At 36.1% G+C, this 19766-nt stretch overlaps 1 protein-coding gene across 1 annotated transcript in view; it reads right to left on the bottom strand.

Moving 5' to 3' along the window:
• Window positions 1–6759, bottom strand: part of TNFAIP6 (TNF alpha induced protein 6) — a 14363-nt gene extending 7604 nt beyond the window's left edge. The window contains exons 1-3 of the mRNA XM_011359428.2: window positions 6589–6759; window positions 3457–3594; window positions 1827–1988 (exon numbers count right to left, since the gene is read on the bottom strand). Coding sequence (XP_011357730.1) covers window positions 1827–1988; window positions 3457–3594; window positions 6589–6682 — 394 coding nt within the window. The 5' untranslated portion in view covers window positions 6683–6759. The remainder of the gene's footprint in view (window positions 1–1826; window positions 1989–3456; window positions 3595–6588) is intronic.
• Between the last annotated feature and the right edge of the window lie 13007 nt (window positions 6760–19766).

Genomic DNA, 19766 nt, shown 5'->3' on the forward strand with positions numbered 1-19766 from the left:
CTGAGAAATGTTAATTGGTTAAAAAACATTCATATGAAAGATAGTCAACATCATGTTATACATTCAGAACTTGAATGAGCAAGTTTACTTCGAACACTTCTTAATGACCTTATTCTTCTTACTTCAATCAGCTCTAATTTGATGATATTGAGTAATTAGTAATGATTGCTTTATTTTTTCTGATATTGTTATGATTTTTTTCATTCCAATTATTTTTAATTAGTTGTTCTTCTCCCAAAGCTAGTTCTGGTAGTCCTCAGTCCCCAGCTGGTTAAAAAAATCCTAAATCATCAACATAGCAACAAATTCAAAAGTAAGCTGAAAATTGAATAAGAACAAGTTTCCCAGGATTCTGTACACATATCTCCAGGGTAAAAAGTAGTCAGCTTCTATCATAAACAAAAGAAGTTAATAAAAATTCATAAATTAAGAAGTATTCTTACAAAAGGGCAATGGAATACTGTAAGAACCTTTCCATCAGCACCTCTTCATCTCCCCTAGACTTTGACTTATGGAAACAATCTAATAGTTTGTCAAGCAAAAGAAGAATCAGAGAATATATTCGGAAATAAATGTTACTCTTGAAAGTTAAAAGAGAGTTGCCTATATAAATATATTGAAGAAAAAGAAAGAAAGGAAGACATAGAGGAAAAGAAGGGTTACAAATTATTAACAATGACTAAATATAGGACTAGATATAGTATAGTACTGTATAGGCTTAAAGTATGTCAAATTGATTTGGAAGTTATAGTCCTAGATAGATGTAGTGTAAGTATTTATTCATATTTTGTCTTAAGTGGAAATAGGTGATAGCTGTAGGCAAAATTCTTTTCTACTTGGAATACACATTATTTTGAGATATAGATTAGTTACAAGCATGAGAAACTGTTCTCCAGTGGTTAATAACACTAAAAAATAAATTCTATAATAATATGCTAGAACTTCACTATTGTCTCCTATTGTTATGGACTTTCTTACGAAGTAGATCCAAATGGGACACCATCTGAGGATGTTTATGATCATAAATGTGGGGAAAGACTTAGTAAACACATTGTGACACTTTGTAATATTATCCTAGAGGAAATGCATCCAAAAAAAAGAACAGTTTATCTTTTTCTTCACAAACATGATCACGGAGTAACTCTTTATAGTGATTATAATGAGTTAATTTTTCCTTTAAAGTTATCCTAGCTATAATCAACCATGGAAAAAGAATATAAATAAAAATATACATATAATAATAACTAGTATATCTAATATATAATTATTAAAACAAACCACAGAGTGAGAGTTGCTCAGTTTGGAAATTAAATAATTTATGCACAAAAATAAATTAGGGAATTTGTTTATTGTCTCCTTTTCTCCATTCTATCAAAGGGATAATTTTGAACAGCTAACATTTGGTAGCATCACTTCATTGTCTTAGTTAATTAACTGTGACACATTCATAATCTGCTTTTTTCTCCCTTGTGGTCCGGAAGTTCTCTGTCACAGAAAAGACCTGAATTCACTATCCTATCTGCCTACCAAGTATTGTCTGTTTAATATTGGGTAAGTTACTTAAGCTCTTAAACTCTTGGTTTCTTGATTTCTAAAATGAGTGTAACAATAATTCCTTGCAGAGCTGTAACTATTGAGTGACAGTGTAGTTGAAGGAACATAAGTCAGTGTCTGGCACAACGATAATTACTCTGTGAATGGTAGTTATTAGTAATTATCATCATTAAATTAATTTATCTCTGGAAAACGAAGCTATATCTTTTTAACAGCCTCATAGTAACATGTAACCATTTTTGCAAAGTATAATATTATTTTTTTTAACAAACCATGTGGGTTGTAGCAATAGGCGTCCCATCTTTCACTCTTATTGAGACGAACTCCATAATCAATAACACCAGTTTTTCCAAATCCACAGTTGGGCCCTGGCTTCACAATGGGGTATCCGACTCTGCCCTTGGCCATCCACCCAGCAGCGCAGACATGAAATCCTGTAAGAGAATTAAAGGGCTGTAGGCTTAACTGGTAAATTCATTCAGCTGAGAGAAGGTCATCTTAACAAAGATGGCGCCTTCATACAATGATGGTTTCTTAGCTGCCCAAACCCATGTAAAAGGGGAAAAATTGTTTTCTTAAAAAAATAAAATAGAATTGGAACACATAAAATACAATATCTGACTTTTACTAGAAAATGACATCTCACTTGAAAAAAACAAAAGATGCCGATGAACTAGAAATCATAATACCATGGGGTATAAAAACAATCTAAATTCAGAGCTGGTTTCTTTTCACCAATGACCTATCTAGTGCAATGAAATAATTTCTAAAATTACCATCAATTCTGAAAAAAAATTTTTTTTTAATGATAATTTAATTATATTCTATTTCAGAATCAATTAAGACATTGCTAATATTTTTAAAAAATTGAAGAGGGATAAAAGCACTCATAAATTTCAAACAAAGTCTTAGCCCTGTTTTTCTTGCTCAACTTCAGAAATTGTTTAAATATTTGCCAATGCCATTCAAGAACAATTTTGCTAGAATTACAGGACAGCTAGTAGTGGCTCTGGCCTTTGTATGCATCATTTCACACGTAGCCCAGTGGCTGAGTAGTTATCTGGGGAGACTTTGGGGCATTTTAGAAAACATCTTTATTTTTGTCTTGAGTATTATGTAATAATAGAATAAGCTTTGCCAGATATTTCCCTATCAGCAAAGGGGTTCCTTCACTAGAGAAGAGTTCCAAATAGGGTGGCCTTTTAGATTTTCCTGAAAGTCCAAAAGAAATGGTAGCAGCCAATTTTTTTTTTTTTTTGAATAAAGAAACAAATAGCACTAGTAAATTACTGGGTTTTTCACCAGGTCTCCTGATATCATCTTTCTAGTTCCTTTTTCCTGACATCTTATAACTTGTTTATCCTCTTTTTCCTCATAGCTTTTGATCCTGAAGTACAAATGTATTCTCCCACTTAATGCAAAAATAAACGAAAAGAAAAAGAAAAAAAGAAAAGAAAAAAATTTGAAAGAGAAAAACACTAAATTCAGTATTTCTTCTACCAAGTAAATTTCCTTATAAGATTCAATGTAGTAACATCATCTAACAGCTGCAGAAGCCCATAATCAGAGGTCAAGAGACAGAATAATATTAAAAATGAATAGTAATGACATTAAAATTAATGAGGAACTTAAATGATATGGAAATAATGTCTTCGTTTTCTTTTAACTTTTGTTTATTAGCTCACAATGGGCTGTAACCCCAAATAAGTTGTTAGTACTAGGAACCTTACCCTAGCTCTAGGCAGAGAAGATGAGTAAAGCCAGGGGGCGGAGACTTCACGGGGGCTTAGAAAACTATCGGTAGGGGTGGAGAGAGAAGTCTCATTAAGGGGTTATAGAAAAGGTGGAACATTTTTTCACCCAAAAGTGAAAAAGAAGGAAAGTCGTTGTCAAATTTGTTACCGATTTTTCTCGCTGCCTCTAGCTGCTTGTAGGTGGCGAGACGTCCACCTTCATATTCACACACCGCCTTTGCTTCTGCGTAGGTGAGCTTGTATTTGCCAGACCGCGCTTCTCTGTGGTATACACCTGCTGCTTGTTCTGTGAATTCACAAAATGTCATTAAGTGCACTATTATTTATTCTCGTGGAACAAGGGAAGTTTCGTGGCCTTAGCTGGAAGATTACATCAGCTATTGTTCATGCCAAAGGTTTCCCTGGGTCAGCCACTTTGGGCAGCTAAGTTTTCATTATTAGAAAGCTTTGAATGAGGGGAATTTTAGGGAAATCTGGGGGCATAGACAGGAACTTGAGGCTAAATTATGTTTCTGAACTGATAGCTTGAAAGTTTTCATACAACATTGTATTCCTATGCTACCAAAGGTGATTTAGTTTTGACTTTTTTTTTTTTTTTTTGGCTTTAAGTCATATAAAACTTAGAAAGGTAACTAATATGGGGAAAAAGGTGGTAAAGTCAAAAGAAACCAATGAAAATTGATCCATTATGTAGACTCACAATGATGGAGAAAAATAAGCTAAAATAGCCAGTTGAGGAAAATTACTAATGCAATATAATCGAGAAGTTACATAGAACTATTAGAGCTGTTATGATTAAAAACTGAGGAAAAGTTTGAAGAAATCCAAAGCAAACAAATATTGCATTAAAAAAAAGGAAACTAGATTCAAACACAACAGAGAAAAACCTGGACACACCTAACTACCCGTTCCTAAGTTCTTTATTTTGTCTTTTTTAGTTCACATTTGTTCCAACATATTTTAGGTAGTGTTAAATCATACATGAGTTGTGTCTCAGTAGATCACTGTTTAAATTGATTGTTTTGATTTTGGAGTGCATTTTGCCATGGAAACAATGTGAAAAGATTCCCAGGACAATAATCATAACAGCTCTAATAGTTCTATGCAGACTGTCAGATTATGGTTCTGTCCTTATACCCTGACTTGTGCAATCAGCCACCATTGAAACCATTTCTAATGAGAACATACATTCTTTTGCATGCGGAGACACGGATCCAGCAATATTGGAAATGTCGTTCCTTGCTCTCCTCCCCAAGCTGAAATTGACAGTGCCACGGTTCAATAGGAGATGCTGCTTGGCATTCTCCCTGTTTTTCTGGACTCCAAGTGATCTTCTTTTTATACATTATATGCTAAAGGCCCATCACTGAGGACCTTACTCAATCTGATACTTATAGGTCAGAAAACACAGGGAACATCAAAGTTATTTTCCCCTTTGAAAGTTGTCTATTGCTCAAGTGTCCTTCATATTGTAAAGCCTCATTAACTAAACTTTCACTAGTTTCCAATTTGGTTGTTTTGAGCATATACCATGAGGTACTTCCTTAGGTGCCCTGGTTCAAGTACTGTTCTCAAGCAACTTGGGCACTAGGGTGCAGTGCAAGTGCAGATGGTCCCTGATTTAGGATGGTTCGACTTATGATACCAGAGTTAAAAAGAAACCTTACAGGTCCTCTATGTCAACATTCTCATTTTATCAATGTGGAACTGAGACTGAGTTTAAAGTACCCCGTTCTTGGGAGTTGCTAGCAGATTCCTGCCTTTGAATCCAACTCTCTTTCCTCCTTAAATCTTTTTTTATTACTACATTGATTTAACCAACTGTAAACAATTTGTGCTAGGCTGACTGGTCAATAATTTGTCCCAGATTGAAGCAATGTGCAATTACCCCCAGCCCCAGGTTTGCAGCATACTATTAACAAACACTTGGCTTTGCTCCTCTCTACCTCTAGGACAAAACTTCTATTATCTAGGCTTATATGTTTATAATATGCAACATTACTTAAACAAAACAACAGCTCCAAATTACTTGATCGTTAGAGAGTTTTATAACATTTCAAAATTCATCCATATGGGTTTAATTCTTACTAGTTTCATGACAATCTTTTTCATTTCTGACAAATATTTATATGTCCTAAGTTTGATTATGTATGGTGAAAATAAACAGAGACTTGTTCATTCCTCTAGTAAATCTCAGGCCCCATCTTGGCCAAATGGACCTCACTGTACACAAAAGTAATTCACTGGCTCAGGCTGAAAAGAGGCAGCATTACAAATCAAGCTTTTTAATGAAATCCGCATGGCTGCAGTTATTACCAGAGAGAAACATGTTGCAAGAAAAATATTCTACAACTGTGTGCTGCTTAGCAAGCATAAAACCAGGATGTAGGTTAATTTTGCTTTCTTTTTATTTCTTTGCTTTACACAAGAATCCCTCAATTTTCTGCTTGAGAAATTCAATTTTTTTTTCAGTATCAAACACAGTGATGAACAAACATAAAGCCATATTAATTTGTATTATGAGAATTAAAGCATTGTGTCGAGTGCTATAAAGAGTATTTTGGGTTTTCAGTATTTGGCTTTTTGGTCTCTTGTTTATATTCACAGTTGGGTCCATGTCATTCTTTACATTTAACAGAACGAAATAACAACTACAAAACTTTCCTTGTCTAGCAAAAACAGTAGAAAATTATATGGATAACTTGAACAAAAGGAATCAAAGTAAGAATGCATTCAGAAATAGAGGCCTTTTATATTTTTTTCTTTATTACAAGCTGACTTTGTCAAACTAGTCAAAAGATGTTTGGAAAAAGCAAGATATACACTACAGGTCAGAGTACATGGAGCAGTGATCATAAAATTATTGTATATTCCAACTTATCTGTTATGATTCTGTTATAATTACCTGCTATCAAATCTGACTGCAGATACATTGAAATAAAAACAAAATAATATATTGTTGTTTTTGTTAAAGAAATATTCCCCACAATACCACTACATCTACTTAAAAATTTTTTAATATATTTTTTATGGAATATAAATATTAACCTCTACTTTCTACTGAACAGTTTACTTTATAAAAAGATATTTTTAAATTTAGAAGGCAGGAACGCTTTTTAAAAAATGATAGATGCATTCCAATAGCTATCTTTCTTAAGCATTTTCGTTGAAAATATCAGGCTTGAACAGAGCAGAAAAATTTACTGCTCTGATGCACCGCTCCATAAATTCAAAGAAGTGACATTCTCAATAAAACATCTCAATGAGTAAAGTTTCTTACCGAGCCATATGGAGTTATGAAAAATTCCGTTCTTGAATCCCCATCCATGAGCCTCTTCCCACAGCAAGACAAATAGGTAAATTAAGATAACCATATCTCAATTGTAGAGAAGTAATAGCCTATTCGGGGCTACTCAGGATAAATTCTCAGAACAGAGGCTGAAATGTGACTGAAACATCTGGTTTCCACATCTTTTAAATGGTTTTTTCAACTGTGAGGTCAGCAAGTTCTCTCCAATGGCATTTCCCTCTGTAGAGTCACACAGTTAACTCAGTGTCTGAAGCAAATCCTCTGACTCATTTGCATTGGCAAGCACAACTAAGGATATATACAATGATTACCCACATTTTAAAATGTATTTCTCAGGAAAGGGTTCATTAATTATGTCTGTCACAGACACTTTTTATAAGGAAGTTTGTGTAACTTGATGCAGATTCAGCAGTGTTTTTTTAAAAAAAACAACACTTCAGTAGAAATTTTAAGAAAAGCCTTGAATGTCTTATTTGCAGTAAATCAGTTATAGAGTATGGAGTTTGGGGTTAAGCACTAATCTTGAACTTGACCCTGATAATGTTACTTTAGTTTTCCCTTAACATTGCCAGGCTTGTACAGAAAATTTACAACAAAAAGTGTGCACATTATAAGAAATCCTAAACCATCTCCGGTGATGTAGGATTTCTTTACCCTCTGCCTGGATTTGTCCTGGGAAGAGGTCTGTTGCAGTCCTTGGTTTATTGTGTTTAACAGATAAATACATCAGTTTCCAGAAAAGTAATTCAGTTTCAGAGCCTTAGGACATTCTAGCAGCTACTCAAACACAAATTTCCCCAGGCCGCCAATACCTGAAGTTTTGGAAGAAAGATAGTTGGTTAGACAGCCATAAAGTTAATAAAAATATGGTCCTACCTTTCCCAAACCACTCTAATTTTGAAGATGATCAAAATAATAGGTAATAATTATCATAGTAGTCACCATGCCTTAAAATATCCCAAACTTTCTTCTCCTTTTGTCCTTTGGTAAAATGTCTGGTATACCCATTGCTCTGACGCTAGTGGAATTTCCTGTTGATTGACAGCTAATTTTGGGCAACTCTTGCTTCTCTTTCTTAAAGGTCATTCTTTGCTACTTTGCAAGTGTCTCTGTTCTTGCTGCCAAACTGCTTCTCATTTGCTCCCATTCTTTTCATTTCTCTCATACTTTCTTAGTTCCTCCAGTGATATTATTCTCCGAAAAAGCCAAATTTCTAGACACACTGGCATGAAGTTAGCCTTGAATCTCTTAGACATCATTGCATTGAACATCAAAAACTTGTCCTGATCTTATCTCTCCTCGAAAAAGCAATTGTGAGGATATAGACCGAGGGTACAGAATTTAGTGGATGCTCACTGAGGTGTTCATCAAGTTATTAGGGTTCAAAATCTCTATTTGGGGCCCACAGCAAATGAGACATAAAGGAATTGTATCCCAGTTCACTGATTAGAGAGTTTAAGTTTAGTGCAAAAGAGGATATAGTGTAGATCAAGTGGGTATGACCATGAAGGAGACAGGCACGGCCAGTGAGAAGAGGATGAATAGATAGTTGGAAGGAACAAACCATGGTGTTGCTCTGGAAAGCAGAACTGTATGAGTATTTTAAGTTTGTGGTTTAGGAAGTAAATATAACTTGTGCTAGGCTATAGCAAAACCGTCACAGCCTTCCTCATTCTTTGGTCATAATCTCTTGGCATGCTCTTTTAGCATCTCTATAAAGTACCTAATTTCCCCTAGTTTTCATGTATCAAAAATATTCTCAGGAAAGGATTGAAAATTAATCTTACCTAGGTCAAATAACTAACCATAGATATCTTTCTTTGTTCATTTGTATTTTAACAAAGCTCCAGCTATAGCAGGATGTGAATGTTCAACTTGTTTTAACATGAAAATATGATGATTGTTTTGATGGATTAACCCAATCCAGGGTGGAGAATTTCTTTTTCCCCTCCCAACTCCTGATGCAGAGGACAAATACTTCCCTTCATCTCTGTACAATGTTTGGAAACCCTGTCCTTCCTATCATCCAGCAAATAAAAAACGGTACCTAATGATACACGCTCTGGATTTGAGGGGGTGTTCAATTCTACTGTGGAAGAAAGGAGAATGAGATTTTTATATGGAAAAGATGCGATAGGTGTGGGTGAGAATCCAGGGAAGAACAAGAGGGAGGAGGAGAGAAGAGTAGCAGAGGGAGTGTTGCCTCTGAATTTACCTTGGAAGTTGCCTAAGGTAAGTAGCCCCTCTGTCCAGCCCCCAGTACACACTACCCAGAATGTGTCTGAGGAGCAGAGAGAAGATACACTAATAAAACTTCCTTTCAAGAGCTCAGTAGACTCTACCAGTCAAAAGCTCTGCCTTCATGGATGAGTGACCGCTGCCTCCTAAACACCCCATCTCAGGGTGTGTAGTGAGTTCTTTTGCGAATGCCAGTCACTGGCTGAAAACCCAACAAGATTTTTTATTGCAAAGGCAGCTACCCTTTTGGTTGCTTTTCCACAATGTTCCAATACCCATTAGCCTAAATGTTGACTAGATATCTAAGGACATGGTGGGGAGAATTCCACATCTGGTTTGGGCTAAGACTACACTGAACAAGCTGAAGATTTCCTAAGTTGGCACTGTAGTTTAGTGATGCCACTATTATACAAATGCTCTAAAAAATGAGACTCTAAAATAGAATCTCAAACATCTGTCAGAGGACAAGAGGAGGAAATCTTTTAAATTCTTTTATAAAAATTTAATTAGTTTTTTATTGACATAACATTGGTTAATAACATAAGTTTCAGACGTACACTATTGTGGTTTGATAGCTGTATACTCTATTGTGTGCTCACCACCAAAAGTCTAGCTTCCATCCATTACCATATATTTGACCCCCTTTACTTAATTCCCCCTACCCACTCTGGTAAACACCATTCTGTTGTATGTATCTATGAGTTTGCATTTGTTTTACTTTGTTAATTCTTTTGTTACTTTTTGTTTTATATTCCACAGACGAGAGAGTTCATATGAGTTTTGTCCTTTTCCATCTGACTCACATGCTCAGTCTTTGCTGACAAGGAAAACGTATGGAGAAATGTCATGTGGATATGGACAGATGGGAGAAAGAGGAAGAAGGAGGAGAAACAACTGCTAAGAGATCGTATATCTGATTATACTTAAGGATTAGATTTGATTAGCAAGACATTGTGGAAAAATGCAATTCTTTGGCACACAGTATGAAAATGAAAACATAAATTATATCATTTATTAATTATATTTTGTAATCTGGGAAAGAAAAAGAAAACACAAGAAGAGAAGGGAAGAAAAGGGTGGAGCTCAGTGAATTACAAAATATGTCAGTAGAGGACATCTTCAAGAACGCTGCCAGTAAAACCATGAAATTCCAATACGCGAATGTCCCACACACCCTAAAATCTCCATAGGAACTAGGATGGGAATAAAGGCAAAATAAAAAATAAAGCTCATTCTCCTTGAGCATGATTTAATACAATTGGGGAGAAATTCTAATGCATGGCGTAGAATAAGTTTAAAGAAATGAAATATGTGGCATTTCACTCATTCATTCAATAAATAATTAAGAATCTTGGAGTAGAATGCTGCAAACTTTGACAGGGCCAGTAAGTAGGATGGAGTTTATGTAGAACATTGGAATATATATGGAAAAGTGAAGTATTTAGTTATTTATATCAAAAAGCTTTTAGATGGGAAATACGACACTAAATAGAATAAAGTGCTTTCAAGTTTATAGGAAAACAACGTGAGAAAGAGACCTGAAACTGACATTGACACCCCATAGGTATATGGGATAATGTCACCAGGTTTTCCTGGTTCTCCATCTTCTGGCAGTACACCAGCATTGTACTTCGTGGCCCTCTGTGGTTTGTTGGGATCATGTGATTATTTCTGTCCAGTGAGATGTGAGCAGAAATTACACATGTGATCTCAGAGATGAGCATTTGATTGTTGATGCTCCAAAACTTTCTTCTCCCTAGCATGGAGGAAAACATTTGAGATGGCAGCTGTTCCATCACCTGGATCCCTGACTGATCCCTGATGTTATGTAGCACGAATGAAATATAAACCTATATTGTTTTAAGTCACTGATATTTTGAGATTGTTCATTACCGTTAGGATAACTTAATCTGTCCTGATTTATAGGAAGCTTACATGGATGTTAAAGTGGAGGATGACTTCAGAAGGTGGGAAATTCAGATGTGAAAGTTACAACAAGGAGGAGAAAGAGGAAGGGAAGGAGAAGAGAATAAGAAGAAGGAGACAATGATTAATGTCCTTAATATCCTCTCTCTCCCCAATTGACCTCCTTACAACACTCAGCTCCCCAATGGATCTATGACCTGCCTTCTAAATTTGTTTACCAGTACTCCCTTAGATGCATTCATTCCAATCGAACCGTTCCCTATAACTCCGATTAAGTCTTCAAATTGCCTTGTGTCTCCTTCCCCTCATCATCCCTTCTTTCAGTATAATAGATGAGGCTAAGGGAAGGAGAAGAATCAGGCATATTTCCTAGATCTTCTCTCACCACTGTTACCAAGTGTCACTAGTGAGAAAAGTCCGAGGTTTCATTCCTAATTCCTCTCTTCCTCTCACCAATTTCATCCAATCCATTTCCATGTGCTGTGGTCTCTTACTTCCACAACAAAATGGTGGCAGAAATTGTTGGATAATTACCAAATCAGGTTCCCATTCTACCTGGGCACAGTCATGGACTACATTTCTCTGCCTCCTTTGCACTTAGGTGCATGAAGTATGAGGCTAGTTAATAGAGTGTGGGTTAATTTGATATATAACAGTTTTGGAACAGGCCCATAGAAATCTCCCATGTGTGGTCACTTATTTGCCATCTGATGACTGAAGGAGGAAAACTTTTGTGGCCCTAGAGGAGAGGATAGTATAAAGGTAGAAGGAGTGTCATTTTCTATGTGACCAGATAGAAAGAAGCACAGTAGTCAAGAACATAAAGCAAAACTCTACTGTGTTAAGCCACTGAAATAAGGTTTACTTGTTACCCTAATACCATGATATTGTATTACAGTAGTTCCCACTATCCTCAGTTTCCTTTCTAAAGTTCCAGTTACCTGCAGTTAACTTTGGTCCAAAAATATTAAATGGAAAATTTTAGAAATAAATAGTTAATAAGTTTTAGGATGTTCACCATTCTGGGTAGTTTGATGAAATTTTGAGCTGTTTCTCTCCATCCTACCTGGGATGTGAATCATCTCTTTGTCTCGCATATGCATGCTGAGTATGCTTCTCTTCCCTTAGTCACTTGATAGCCGTCTTAGTTAAAAGATGGGTGATCAGAGAGAGAGATACCACATTCGCACAACTTTTATTACAATATATTGTTATAATTGTTCTATTTTATTATTATTTATTGTTGTTAATCTCTTTCTGTATCTAATTTATAAATTAAACTATTATAAGTATGTATATATAGGGGAAAACATAGTATGTATAGGGTTTGGTATTATTTGTGGTTTTAGGCATTCACTGGGAGTCTTGGAATGTATCCCCTTTAGATAAGGGGAGATTACAAATTATCTGCCTCTTTCTATCTCTATGCTTCCACCCTAGTTCATGACATCATAATCTCTTGCTTGAACTATTAAAATATCCTCCGGGTTCTCTCCTTCTATCTTTGCTTCCTATAAGTCATTCTCTGCATAGCAGCCTGAGTGATCTTTTAGAAAGGTAAATCAGAACTTGGAACTCCCCTGCTAAAAATACAAATTTCCCGTGGCACGAAAAATAACATCAATCTTCTGATCTTGGTTTCTAAAATCCCTTGTTCTCTGGTTCTTGTCCACATCTCCAACCTTACCTGCCCTGCTCTAACTTGAAGGTGACAAACTCATTCCCACAGTAGGAATTTTGCGGTTACTGTTTCTTTTCTCTGGAATGACTTGTCCCTTCATCTTTTTTCTTGTGCTCATATCTTAACTTAATTACTATCTTCTCAGTAGGATTTATGTTGCACAATTTAAAGTAGCCTCCCGTCATTTTTTATTGTAAGACTCTATTTTTTAAAGGTCAAGCTTTTTTGAGATGTAATTTACGTATGGTAAGTCACCTTTTATAAGGTGTACTATTCTATAAATTCTGACAACTGCATATAGTTGTGGAACCACCGTGATCAAGATGTAGAGCATTTCCATCGCCCCATCACAGTTCACCCAATATCATCTTATTTTAAATCTCTGCATTAAATGTGTTGCACTCTAATATTCTTTCTTTGTTATGTACTCATTTATATCTTCACTCATTGGTTTGTTTTATTATTTATCACTTTCTATAGAGTATAGAACCGTGAAAGCAGGGACCTTATCTCCTAGTTTACCTCTGTACCCACAGTGCCAAAAATAGTACCTGGTACATCATAGACTCTGAACAAATATTCGTGGAAAGAAAGGAGGGAGGGAGGTAAAATGGATCTCTCTGAATCTGTGTTTTCGTATTTCCAATGAAGATATGTAATAACATCCCTTTTAGAGTACTTCTGAGGACCAGAGGAGATGTTGACTATGAAAGCTCTTAGCATCATTCTGGAATCCGGTGGTGTTCAGTATATGGAGTTCAAGTTGCATTCGAGATCAGTTTACCAGTCTTCTTTGGCTTGTTTGACACTTTCGAGAAGACTCATCTTCTTATTTTTCTTTTTGCTATTTTAGTCTGCAGTGGCCCCCTCCACTGGTCTAGGGCTTCCTTCTCACTAGTGTCAGTTCTTCAGGTCAAGGTGATCACTGACCTTTCTCAGCAACCTCTCTAATAGCAGAAGAGAGAATCTTTCAGTTTCTTTCCTGCTCTGGCCAGTGAGTACATGTGTTTCTTTTGCAAGATCCACTGTGCTATCTATAAAAGGAGCGAGATAAGAGATTCTCTGTTGTGTCCTGTCTTTATGGCTCTAGTGACTCAGCAAACCAAGTGGCTCACCTTGCTGAGTGATTCCAGGGTTTGCTTAAGTATTTACTCTCCTTTCTAATCTCCTTTTAGTGCTCAACCTTGTCCCAAAACTCAAGGAGGTCAGGACCCTATATGTCAACCTTGACATCCTTTACAGAGGGACCACTGACCACAGCTAATGTTCACTTAGCTCCAGGCTGCAGTTGTCGGATTTCTTACGACATTCAAGTGAAAATGATTTGTCACTATTCTCTAGCTCCCTTCTCAAGGGACTTTTATCTTTATACACTTTGTTTTAGTTCTTCTTAGCCAATTTGTGTTGGCGGCAAAGCCTAGAGCACAGACTTTTTGCTATAAGTAAAGAAGAGGTACATTAGAAAATATGCAACTTCTTACCAGAATGTTCATTTTAACATTGTGTATAATAAGACAAATTAGAAGCAACCATAATGTCAATCAACAAAGGAATAATTAAGTAAATGATGGCTTGGACATGTCAAGTAAAAAATGAGAAGGAAGAGTTCCAAGATTCACAGAGAATATTTTAAAATTGGTATTATTCGAATATTTAAATGACAATACAGTTACTGAGTAATTAAATTAATCTAGAAAATTTTTTAAAAAATTACAATTTATTTGATGTTTTCTAATTTTGAAACCTGGGAGGGAGCTCGAGAAGACTCTTTCTAACACTCTCATGTAGAAATTATACCGTCTTGGCTTGTCAAGGTCATATTTATCAGTATCTGGACTAAAGCCCAAGTCTGTTGAATCCTGTTCATACATCATTAAGTCAACATGTTATCTCATGGAGAGGAGAGATGGGGTGTTTTCTGAAAGCCTTTAGACCTATCTAATGCCCTGTCACTGCAGAGCCAAGGCTCCAAGATATTGATGACCTTGGGATCGAAGGAAGACCGGCACATAAATCATACTGTGGCATCCTTGAAAAGGAAGATAATGTTGCATATAATTGCATAAAACATGATAGCTAATTGCAATAAACACATTACCAATTGGATTCTTGCAGCAAAGAATTATCTTTAAACAGTGTGAATATGTGGATGAGATAAACTTGCCAGGGCCAAAAAATTCCAAGGAAAACACACAGATGGAGGTTCAGAAACTGAAGCAGCTGACTCCTTTGGAGAACAGCAGAGCTGGGGAATGGAGTATAGGAGACGGGGAAGTAGAAGGAGTGAGGCCAGAGGGAAGAAGAAGCTAGTCTTTGCAAACTTAAGAAGTCTGAATTTTATCCTGGAAGTTGGAGGATACTTCTTTGGGGCCAAGAAACTGTCTATCCTTAACTAATTCAACCTTCATGACTCTTTTCAAGAGTTCTCGTGTTCATAAAATTCTGTGATTCCTTGGACCAGTTAAATGTATTTATTTGAGAGATTTAAGGGCTGCAATCTGTTTTAAAGGAAGAGACTTCTTAATCCAATGACAAAGTGCGTGTGTGTTCGTGTGTGTTACCTGTTTGGTATACCTTGCCGTCAGGTGCTATTAGGAGAATAAATAAATAAAAATAAATATTCGCAGGCACATGTACATATATACATATTTTTAAAGTATTTATTTACCCATGCTTCAATAGCACCCAATGCATACCATTAGATTTAAAAGTCTCCTCAGAAGCAGACTGTAGTCCTTAAATCTTTCCTGTTTGGAAATTTCACAGCTGCCAAAAAAGAATGCATTCATAAAAAGATGGAGAACCAGGAAAAATGCCATCATCAAACAAAAATTCTGAAAAATTCCAAAGAAAAGCAGATATGGTTAGCCAAGCAGAGGAAAATGCATAAGCAGGAAAATATTTCTACTGAAGGTGGGGTTGATTCCAGGATTTCCCTGAACACATAGCAATGGCTGTTAGGAATAGAAAGAATGCCTCCAGCAATCATTAATGTGAATGGGGAAGCATCCAGAATGGTCAACCAGGTTGACTCTGTCCTGGCAAGAGGAAGACAGCAGGATTTTGCTCTCCTAGATGAAGCAAGGTGAGCAGTTGGGCCAGAGGCAGAGCGATACCATGAGTGACTTTTTACCTTCAGAAGGGAAGGGGACCTGCTATTTCCAGAAGATTCACTTCTGTAACATCCCAATAGGTATCAGATTTTACTCTCTCCCACAATACTGGGGCAGACTCTGTCAAACAGACATAAAGTTCTCAGACAGGAAAACATAGGATCTCAAAGACACAGATGAACTGAAAACCAAATATCGCTAACCACTAAAGGAAAAATCACAACCGTGAAAGAGATGTATCAAACTCAACCGACAACCAACATCTGAGGAAGCTGAATTTATAGAGCAAGAGGTAAGAGTGGATTTTAACCATAAGACAAAACCAGAATATTATGAGGGAGCACAATGAACAATGATAGCAATAAAAAATATAATTTTTTGAAACAAAAACTCAGTAGATGAGCTGAGTAGCAGAATGGACGCATCTGAAGACTGAATAAGAGATGGAGAACTGAAAAGAATTATCTCAAGACCTAATACAATAGGACAGAAATATGAAAAGTATGAGAAACGTTAAAACATGACTTATAGCCCCAGAATTTTTGCATTTATTTAGGTAGATCCTAAAACAATGAGGTTGAATATATTCTCATATGTTTATTGATCATTTGTATTTCTGTCTCTAGAAATTTTTTTTATGCTAGATTGAACCACTAGAGCTGATCAAGTTTTAAGGAGTGCAAGAATGATGACTCAGACTTGGCTCAGGTTACATTTGCACAAGGTTAAGGACATGAAATGGCAAACTACTTTCCAGGGCACCTCATAGTTAACGTGGAAATATGTCTAAGGTTTGGCAGTCCCTGCTACCTGTAAGGTTGTGGAATCCCTCAAATCAGGAGATTCCAGAACTGCGGGCTTTTTATCTCTTTTTGGCATTGGGAAGAGGAAATGAAGGTGTGGCATCTCAGGCTACTTGTTACTGACCATGTCATGCTCATTCTTCACTCCTTGCTAACCTGGCTGCCTCTTCACATGGAACAAATTCCACTTTAGCTTCCTAAATATTTGTCTCTATGTAAGTAAGTCAAATTGCAGTTTTTTTGAATGTGTGTGTGTGGTGCGGGGGAGGAGTGTTGCAGATGGGCAATCACTTAACTTTTCTCTACATTGTGATTTTAAAAGAATGTTTATCTAACTTAAAAGCAGACACTTTTTTTTTTCATTGACCATTGGTTTTCAAATGATGACGCTTTGTCTTCAGAAAATATCTTCCACCTCACCTCTCCAGCCACATCAGAAGTCTCACTGTTGAAAATGCCTTCTCTTTCCATGCCCCCATGTTTTTGCATAGTGATGTATAATTCAGATGTGTGACTACTTCTGAATTTTTTTTTATTGCCAAGAGTTATCCCTTCTCCAAAATCTGTACAAATGCCAACTCTGTTGTGAAATGATCTTTGCTTCCTTGAGCACTTAATCACTTGAATTATTTCTGCCTCTGTATTCTCATAGTACATAAAACTTATCTTTACTATGCATTATATAATACCTTTTTTACATATCTGTCTCCTGTATGTAGACTATATGGTTATGATTGTTTTAAGGACTTTTAATATTTAATACAAGCATGCCCTCTAGAAAGGTTTGTACTAATGTACACACCACCTTCAGCATGACTACCATTTTTCTCCATTCCAACAAACACTAGATAACATAAAATCTTTGCTAATTTGGTAGATCAAAATTAGCATTTCATTATCATTTAAGTTTACACCATACTGATTACGTTTGAGATCAAACATTGAACCACATGTTTTGTATAGTAATGGCTTTTTGTGTTTTGAACTAATCATGTTTTGAGATCGATCCAATTCTATTATCTTATTATATGTGCCCCACCCACCTCAATCTCTTACCCCATCCTATTCATCACTCTTGAGGACAATGGTACTTATTTTGCAAAGCATTGCACTGTGATGATATGATTAAATTACTTCTTAGGAAGATACTATTAAAGCCATAACATTTTCCTGGAAAATGATAGTGCTGAATCAGTTCTTCACAGTTAGCTCTACTTGGTCACACTTCTTCTGAATTACACATCTCTATCAGTAAGTCCAATAAAAAGTTATTCCAAAAGATGTCACTAATAAATCTGGAGAAAATTTGAAAAGTCCTTGGGAGTCAGTGGAAAATTGTTTTTTTACACTAATAAAATCTAACAATACATTTTATGTGTTTCTGTTGAATCTTACTGAGGAAAGAAGAATTACAAAATGGTTAGAAAGTTTGTCAATGTTTGATTTTTATGTGAATTTTTAAAGTTCCCTCTTAATGACGATAATAATGTTGTTGAAACTACCAACAACAATAACAGCTAAGGTATATTGAATGTTTAAAAAGTGATGGGCACTTTTCTAAAGGCTTTATACATTTTAACAAATTTAGTCTTTGTAACTCACTCTACCAGTTTCCACCATATTCAATTTCCTGAGAGGCAGAGGTTTATAGACAACATTGCTGGAGTCACTTGCCATCAGGCCTTTAGGGTGTCTGGTCAATGGAAAACATGGGCAGGAGATTGGAGGGAAGAAGGAGGAATGAGGTTTTCTAGCCTCCTTCCTGCCAACTCTACTAAAGGATGCAGCCCTTGTCTTGAGGTCCTCAGCATGCAGCTACCTACCCTCTCTGGCTGCTGCTAACTCATTTCTCCCCTTGTGCCTCAGCGATAATGATACTCTGCTCAACCTTTCCAGCCAGTCCCTTTATTAAACCTCCCCCATTATCCTCCCAGAGTGTACCATCTCTGTCCTGTCAGGATTCTGGCTATGTGCTTGATTGATAATTTATAAACTTGTCAGTTAGAAATAATCCTCCTCGGAATTTTAATGACATTGCTTCATAGCTTCAAGCTTCTGGTGTTGTTGTTGAGAAATCTGATGATATTTCTTGGAATTCTGTCCATGATTAGTTAAATCTCTTTGTCCTGGATGTTGTAAAATTTCACAGAGTTGTGTCTTTTTGAGAAACTTTTTCCACAACTGTAATGGACAATGAGTTCTTAGAATCTGGAAGTTTATGGAAAATTAGGACTTTTTCTTGATTATTTTGCTGCTGATTTCTTCCTCTCTGTTTCCCAAGTTTTCTCTTTCCAGCATTCATATTACTGTATGTTAGATATTGGAACTTATTGTCTGACTCTCTAGTTTTCTCGATCTTATCTCCTATCTTTTACACTTCTTTTTCTTTTTTGTTTACTTTCCTAGATATTTTCCTAACTTTATCTTCCAACATTGCTACTGAGATTTTCATCTCCACCATCACTTTTTTTTTATTTACAAGATCGCTTTTTTTCTCTTAGAATGAATCATTTTAAAAGTAGATATTTATATTTCAGGCATGTGATATCTTCTTTTGACCATATGAGGGTATTGGTTTTGTTAGATTTTGAAGTTTTCTTCTCCATGCTTAGTCTGTTTTTACCCAGTTCCCTTTGTTCATTTATTTTCATCACTTTTTTTTTTTTTTTGTATTAGGTACTACCTCAATTTCTGGTAACCCTTAAGTGTTTGGTGATATTTAAGAATTGGAAGCAAAAAATAAATGGAAGTCCTGAGTGCACAGGTGAGTCTTGTCGGCCATGATCTTCATTCTAGGGTGATATGGCCAGGCTATATTGTTAGAAAACCACCAACATCTGTATCTTAAGATCTGAGCCCTTAGACTGGTCCTATTCTTCAATAAGACTTGCTTAGAAGGTATAGCTTGGCTACCATACCTGGGAGCTGTTGGGGGGAAGGAGGGCAGGGCCTTATCATTCGTTATTCGAATATCCACTTAATTCCTTTGTTTTCAGTACCTCACCTCCACTCTCTACTGTAACTGATTTTGTCCTGTCCAGAGACCTATTTTTCCTCCTTTAAAGGGAAAAGCCCTCCAGTCTTCTACGAGGTGAGGAGAAGAGCAGTAGCTAAGCTGATCAGAGTTGCGGCATGGATCTGGGAGTTATGATGATTCCTCAAACATTTTCAACCAGTCTTCATATTTTTACCACTTCTACTAGTATGGCACTATCAATTTCTGAGCTTTCCCCACCTTTTTCTCTACAGTGTAATGGTTACTTCTCAGATTCCCTCATGAGTAGAATAGGATTTATCTTTCTTGTTCTGCTAAGGTAGTTGCCACTCACATCTGCTTTCCAGCTTCCAAAATTTTCATATAGATAAAGGTCTCTTAAAATAAAATAA

Source organism: Pteropus vampyrus, unplaced genomic scaffold (genome assembly GCF_000151845.1).
Source record: "Pteropus vampyrus isolate Shadow unplaced genomic scaffold, Pvam_2.0 Scaffold2, whole genome shotgun sequence".
Lineage (NCBI taxonomy): Eukaryota > Metazoa > Chordata > Mammalia > Chiroptera > Pteropodidae > Pteropus > Pteropus vampyrus.